Source organism: Odontomachus brunneus, unplaced genomic scaffold, assembly GCF_010583005.1.
Source record: "Odontomachus brunneus isolate Ranch 3 - 2012 unplaced genomic scaffold, Obru_v1 Obru_scaffold_107, whole genome shotgun sequence".
Taxonomy (NCBI): domain Eukaryota; kingdom Metazoa; phylum Arthropoda; class Insecta; order Hymenoptera; family Formicidae; genus Odontomachus; species Odontomachus brunneus.
Window position 1 is genome coordinate 762,773 of NW_022639557.1, and position 6,000 is coordinate 768,772.

At 46.5% G+C, this 6,000-nt stretch overlaps 2 protein-coding genes across 6 annotated transcripts in view; both read right to left on the reverse strand.

The window, feature by feature from the left end:
- The window catches only part of LOC116849138, a 36,399-nt gene extending 31,146 nt beyond the window's left edge, over positions 1-5,253 (reverse strand). The window contains exon 1 of one of the 4 annotated variants that reach the window (XM_032826008.1): positions 4,568-5,253. The gene's annotated coding sequence lies outside the window, so the exon portion shown is untranslated. Of the gene's footprint in view, positions 1-2,561; positions 2,914-3,741; positions 3,911-4,567 lie in introns of those variants that run through there. The other 3 variants (XM_032826010.1, XM_032826009.1, XM_032826011.1) reach the window with 3 other exon arrangements.
- A 4-nt stretch (positions 5,254-5,257) lies between these two features.
- LOC116849140 overlaps positions 5,258-6,000 on the reverse strand; it is a 221,620-nt gene continuing 220,877 nt past the window's right edge. For both annotated transcript variants that reach the window (XM_032826015.1, XM_032826016.1), the window contains one exon: positions 5,258-5,576. In XM_032826015.1, coding sequence (XP_032681906.1) covers positions 5,390-5,576 — 187 coding nt within the window. In that variant the 3' untranslated portion in view covers positions 5,258-5,389. The remainder of the gene's footprint in view (positions 5,577-6,000) is intronic.

The following is a 6,000-nucleotide window of genomic DNA, read 5'->3' on the forward strand; positions in this document are numbered from 1 at the left end:
TAGGTACTGGTGCTATTAGTGTCCAGGCATTGACACTTTTTTTTCTCTTGCTGTTATCTCCGAATATCGATCAAGACTTAAGAAACGATAGTGAAGATTTTGTATCGCGCGACTTTTCATACACCCCGTATATATCGTCCACGAGCATATGGCAGGGTGGATGTTCCTTTTCGGTTAATATGTTTTCGCGACCTACAATGCGCCCGGCCGGGAGCCAAAGACAATTAATAACCTTCCGCAGGATCATTTATCGCGACAGTTTAGCCTCGCGTTAGAGGAACGAGCTCGTCCTTCAGGCGTCCTCACAGGCGGGCGCAGGTAGCCGAGCCGTCGTCGTGGACGATATTGTCTGTCTCCTCGAGCCGTGACCGATCCGATTTTTAACAGCGATTTTCGTCCGCCACTCGACAGAGAGAGAGAGAGAGAGAGAGAAAGAGAGTCAATCGAGGACGCTCGCGACCCTCTCGCACTTGTGGGAATCGCGATGGGTGCTCGACGGAATTCGTTATGCCCGCGTATATGTCCTCGTGCATGCGAATGCGCCGTCGATGTGCACGTGCAACGTCGCTCTCTGATGCTCTCTAGCCGGGAGAGCAGCTGCTCCTGAGAGAGCAGGACGCGAGGGCGCGTCGCGACCGGCACGTTTCGCAGCGCCGAATGAATACGTAACGCTGACGGAACGACGATAACCTCCGATGAAAAAGGAAAGAATTGTTCGGCAGGATCCTCAGCGAGGAAAAATCAATCATCGATTCGCCGTGAATCGACCGTAACGTGGAGTTTGAAAGAAGAGAAGAGAGACGAGGAAGAAAGAGAGCGAAACAAGTCGGAGTTTTTCGCGAGACACACGAGCGAGTGAACGTTTAAAGGATCGAGAACCCACACGTCGCTTGTGTGTATGCGAAGCGGCGCGTTGCATGCGATTGTGACTAAGTGGCGATCCAGATCCGCCAAATAACGCACCTCGCGTGATCGACGGACTCTGCACGGTCATCTAAATTGTGTTACGTGTGGTGATTTACTCATATGGAATTTCGTTGCATGTCAACACATTGTAACTGAGCGTTTGTCAGCTCTTTTTTTGCGCTTCTTGAGACAAGAGACCAAACAAGAGACATGGCAAAATCGCGAAATGCAACGACTACATTCACCGTTGGCTAAAACTGACCAATTTCCGTGAATTCAGGCAAAAATGCCCAGACACATATTTAATCTTGGATATCCTTATTGTTTTATCTTTAAATACAAATATTTGAAAGGCGTATCATTTCCTTTAGAGTGAATTTTTTCTTTTTTTTTTAATAAGATATCTAGATCTTTCTCTTTATTTCTTTGAAGAATTTTAAGAAATTGAATACAAAAGTAGTTTAAGTGGATCAGAACAAATCTAATGTTTTAGATTTCCTAAGATTCACGAAACTTCGCCGCGCAATACTACTTAAAGGATTAAAAACCAAACCAATAAGAGTATCCAAGATTAGATACGAGTTAAAAAAATTATTACTTTTGCCTTACATCAAAATCCGAAAATCTATCGCAACTTGAAGATCGTAATCGGCAAACTAATTCCCGAAACTCCGCAAGAAAATCATAAGCCGGTAGCCCTGGACGGAATTCGTTAAATAACCCTGCGTTACAAGGGAGGGAGCAACGGTTCGCTCGAATAAAAGCCCCGGGTTTTATATCTGTCTTCTGCTGGCTGCGAGACGCGCGCGAGAGAGACCGGTACGCCTCGACGGTGCAATTTAATCTCCCTTTATTTGGCGATTAAGCGCGCCACCATTGATTTATAATCTCATAAAAGGCCGAAGGCACGGTCCTGTAACGACGCCGGCAATATCGCCAACCGAAAGAGCGTTTGTGAAGGCTGTTCTCCTCAACGTGCGCGCACGTGTGCATCGTGCTCGCGCAAGCCGGGCGATTTAAATGCGATTTCCGTTCGAGGACAACGTTTCAGATTTCGCGCGCGGAATGCCGCCGCCGCGGAAGTGTCGAAAGTTCCCCGGACGTGAAACTCACGTCCACGCGAGGCGTATGTGGAGCGACAATGCGTGTCGTGGCGGGATGCAAAAATCCATTAAGCCCGTTCGAAGCGCGCGTTACTTGTCGCGCTTGAGCGCGAGTGCGTATATTCGCGAGTGTCTGTCATCCTTGCACGCTTGGCGATAAGACGATCCAATTGTCCACTCAGCGCGACCGTTTCTCAAAGAGATACATCGTCGTGCAAACGGAAGCGAGGTCGAGTGTGGATCGTTGTAACGTGCAATTCATCGTCGGGCGAACACAAAGAGCATCGGATTAGATTAGAAAAGTAACGGGTAATTTGCGTGCGCACCGTTAAACGCGCGGCTTTTGAAAGCCGTACGATCCGGATAAGATAAGGAGCGACATTTCCATGCCTTCGCACGTTTCACTCGAGGCAATCTCCTTCTTTCTTTTGTTCTTTATTTCTCTCCTTTTGTTTCTGTCTTGGTTGCGTTTGTTTGTTGCTGATATCGCGACGAAATATTTGTTAGTATTTTTTTAATATAACTAAGCTAAAGCTTAGCGTAATGTCTTACCTCAGGACTCGTCAAGTTTTTCATGCGAATGCTGATTTAATGCGCTTGAAGACGACGACGATGATAAGAAGTCGTTGATTCGCAAAAACGAGGAGCGAGCAGTTTCGCGCACTGAAAAATTTACGACGCGCTTTTTCGCCGGATTAAACGCGACGTGACCACCGTGCGAGAGGGTTGGATCTGCGGGATACCGGATTCTTAATCGAGCATTCCACCTATGCGCTTTGCCGTCGCGATTAGGTCAGGGTCTCGGGCTCCATTCGGAGAGAATAGGACAAAAAACATAATACGCGTATTTGTCACGACTTCTTGGTACTTACCGCGACTGTTGCGGAGGGTAGCAAGGCAAGAAGCCGGCAAAAAGGCGTTAAGTCAGATCACGACCCCGTGACGACGACGAGCTACCTCGGAAGGGGTTAATATGCAAATGAGATGCGACGCGAGACTTGGACGACGCTTCAGGTCGAAGAGCGAAGGACCGCGGCGTCTGATCTCCATTTGTCTCGCAGAAATGCGTCAATTGTTCTCGTTTTTTGCTTCTGTTTCGCTCTTTCAACTGACTTCTTTCTCGTTTTCATCAGAATATCCATGAGCTGACCGAATAAATACTCATTTGTCAACGCTCGCTTTTGATGTCGCTTTCTCTTTATCTTAGAAATGTATTCAGCACGTATTCAAGTACCTCCCCCCTCCACGTTCGTGCAGCAAAAAGGCTGTTTGGAAATGTCGAAATTTATCAGCCGTGTGAGTTATCTTATCGATAACGCGCGTTTTTCGCAGCCACCTAATCGCAACGATGCGATTCGCGGATGGTCTCTCGCGTACGATCCGCCAAAATAAAGATACGTCCCTGAGAGATCGCAGCGAACATGCAAAACCCGTCGCGCGAGTGCACGCGTGCACGTGCGTGCGCGGAGCACAGATCGCGACGCGAGGAGGAGAGAGAATCGCGATTCCCTTGGTGGACCACTTCCCTTGGCGCGCACGGATATACAAGTGGGTAATAACCGTATGAAAAGGTAACAAAGGTGGCTGACGCACCGCCGCGATCGGCGGTGAAAAAACGGAGCAAACGGTGAGGCGCGCGGGCAGGGGGAGAGCAATAAATATATTTTGACATGGGAGACTCTCGGCGGTCTCATGCATAATAATTGTAACGGTCGGTCTCTCTCGCACTTACGGTAACAATGTATGCATGCTGGCCCAAGTGTCGTCGCCCTGGGGCCCTTTGTGTCGCAGAATTACGATATAGGCTACATACCAGTAGGCAAATATTATAGCAACAGGCGTCGGGACAGGCGAGGGGTGACGGTAATGTTTTCATTTGACGCGACTAACCTCGACTAACCGCACGTGAGAGATCACACACTGAACCCCGTTCGTCTCTCTCTCTCTCCCTCTCTCTCTCTCTCTCTCTCTCTCCCTCTCCCTCTACCCTTGCTTTCCCTCTCCCCCGCTCCCCACCAGTCGGATATCTCGAAAGCACAAAAGCCATAAAAGCTACCTAGGGGCGTGTCGGGGGGACGAGCATGCCTCTACTGACGTTACCAGCGACACGTGGACGAGCACCTACGATATGAACTCTACATTCAGATTTTTTTTATATCTGGTTAAAAATGCTGCAGGTCAATCGGTATGATCGACTAGTGGCTTAAAAACGCGAATTAATACTAATAATAATAACAATTCGTTGAGGAAGATGAGGAAAGCTTTACAAGCGAGCGTAAAATGATTGATGATCTTATCGCGCGTATGTAACAAAATATTTTAAATAAATGAAGGATTTTTATCAAAAACTCAAAAATTTCATGCGTCTGTCAACCTTTCACTGCATTCTGCAGTGTTCCTGTGTCATGAAAAAAGAAAACGTTAACATCGAGTATTTTATCGTGATAACACGCGATTTCGCGACTGTAGACTTCAATGGCCGGCACGCGATATCTGCCGATAGATTTTAATGCCCGCAGTGGCTGACGTACCGCGCGACAGATAACGAGATTACTCACCTTAATTGATGATCGGTGTTCGCAGCAGCGCGAGCTAGCCGGTTCTCCGCGGAATCACTAAATCAACGACAACAGCAGTCCCTGAGACGACCACCCGAGTCTGTAGACACGCATTACACACTGCATATAATGTTGCTCATGAAACAATTTATTCGTCCTTATCGTTCAAATTTCCAATCACACACTGGTGCCGTTGTCTCGTCCCGGAAAGTCTTCTTGAAAGGAAAAAGTCTCGTTCACTGCCGTAACCGTGGCTATTTTTCGCGAGATCCAATTGTTGTTGAGTAGACAATCGAACCCGTTCTGTCCTGGACGTCGACTGTCCCTGATGTGTCTCAACAATCGTTTCGTTTCTGCCACCGACTGCACCCGAATGCGATATCGAATGTGATCCTCGCACAGCTCCTCGTCTTGCCTCTGTCTATTTTTCTCTCCCTCCCTCCTATCCCGGGCGCCTGTTATTTCCCCGTTGTATCCTCGTGATTCTTTTTCCTCTACCTCTTTTCCTCCCACGTCGCTGCCTCGTGATCGTGATTGTGTACACGAGGTGCCTCTCCTCTTTCTATCTGTCTGTCTCTCTCGTACGTACGCGAGTGACGGTGCGACTACGACGATGGACGGGAAAGGACTGGCGCTTCTCGATCAGTGCGACCTGTTCGACTGCATCACCTGAGAACCGTGCTGTACGGAACTGTACAGCTTTAAACTCCGTGTAGTAAGAGCCATCTGGAGAGGCTATCCGTCGGTTGAGGCCTGTACTTTTGGGCCCGCCAACTGTCCCAATTGTGATCCGATTGGTCGACCAAACAGTCCGTGGCGGTACTAGGGCCGTCCAAGTGCCGCCCATCGGGCCCCCACCTGGCTGATTCCACCACTCTTGGATGTCTTGAGCCTACCTGCCTCCGCAGATTCTGGACATTGCATCGCACTGTTGATGCACATTCCCTCGCTCGCCGATTGCAACGGTGGAAATGTGGTCTGCCCAACGACGAATGAATATCCGCTCTTTCTACACGAAGGAAATATTACAGTTTCTCGCTTGATTATTATAGCTCTTTTCATATAATTTTTTTCAATTTTATATTATCTTTATGCACTAAAAGAGAAAAAATATAAATAGTAAACATTTCTTTGATGAATGCTATATAATAACATATTTATGTAAAAACCTAAATTTATTCATTTCAATAAAATAAATAACTGTTTTCACAAAAAGCTTTCTTAAGGTTCAACAGGTTTTCTTAAAATAAATAACTGTTTTCACAAAAAGCTTTCTTAAGGTTCAATAGGTTTTCTTAAAGTTCCAGTAAAATGTGCATTTTTTATTTAAAAAATATTTTATATATCAAAGAGAAAGTATAAAAGTAAATTTATATATATATATATATATATATATATATATATATATATATATATATATATATATATATATA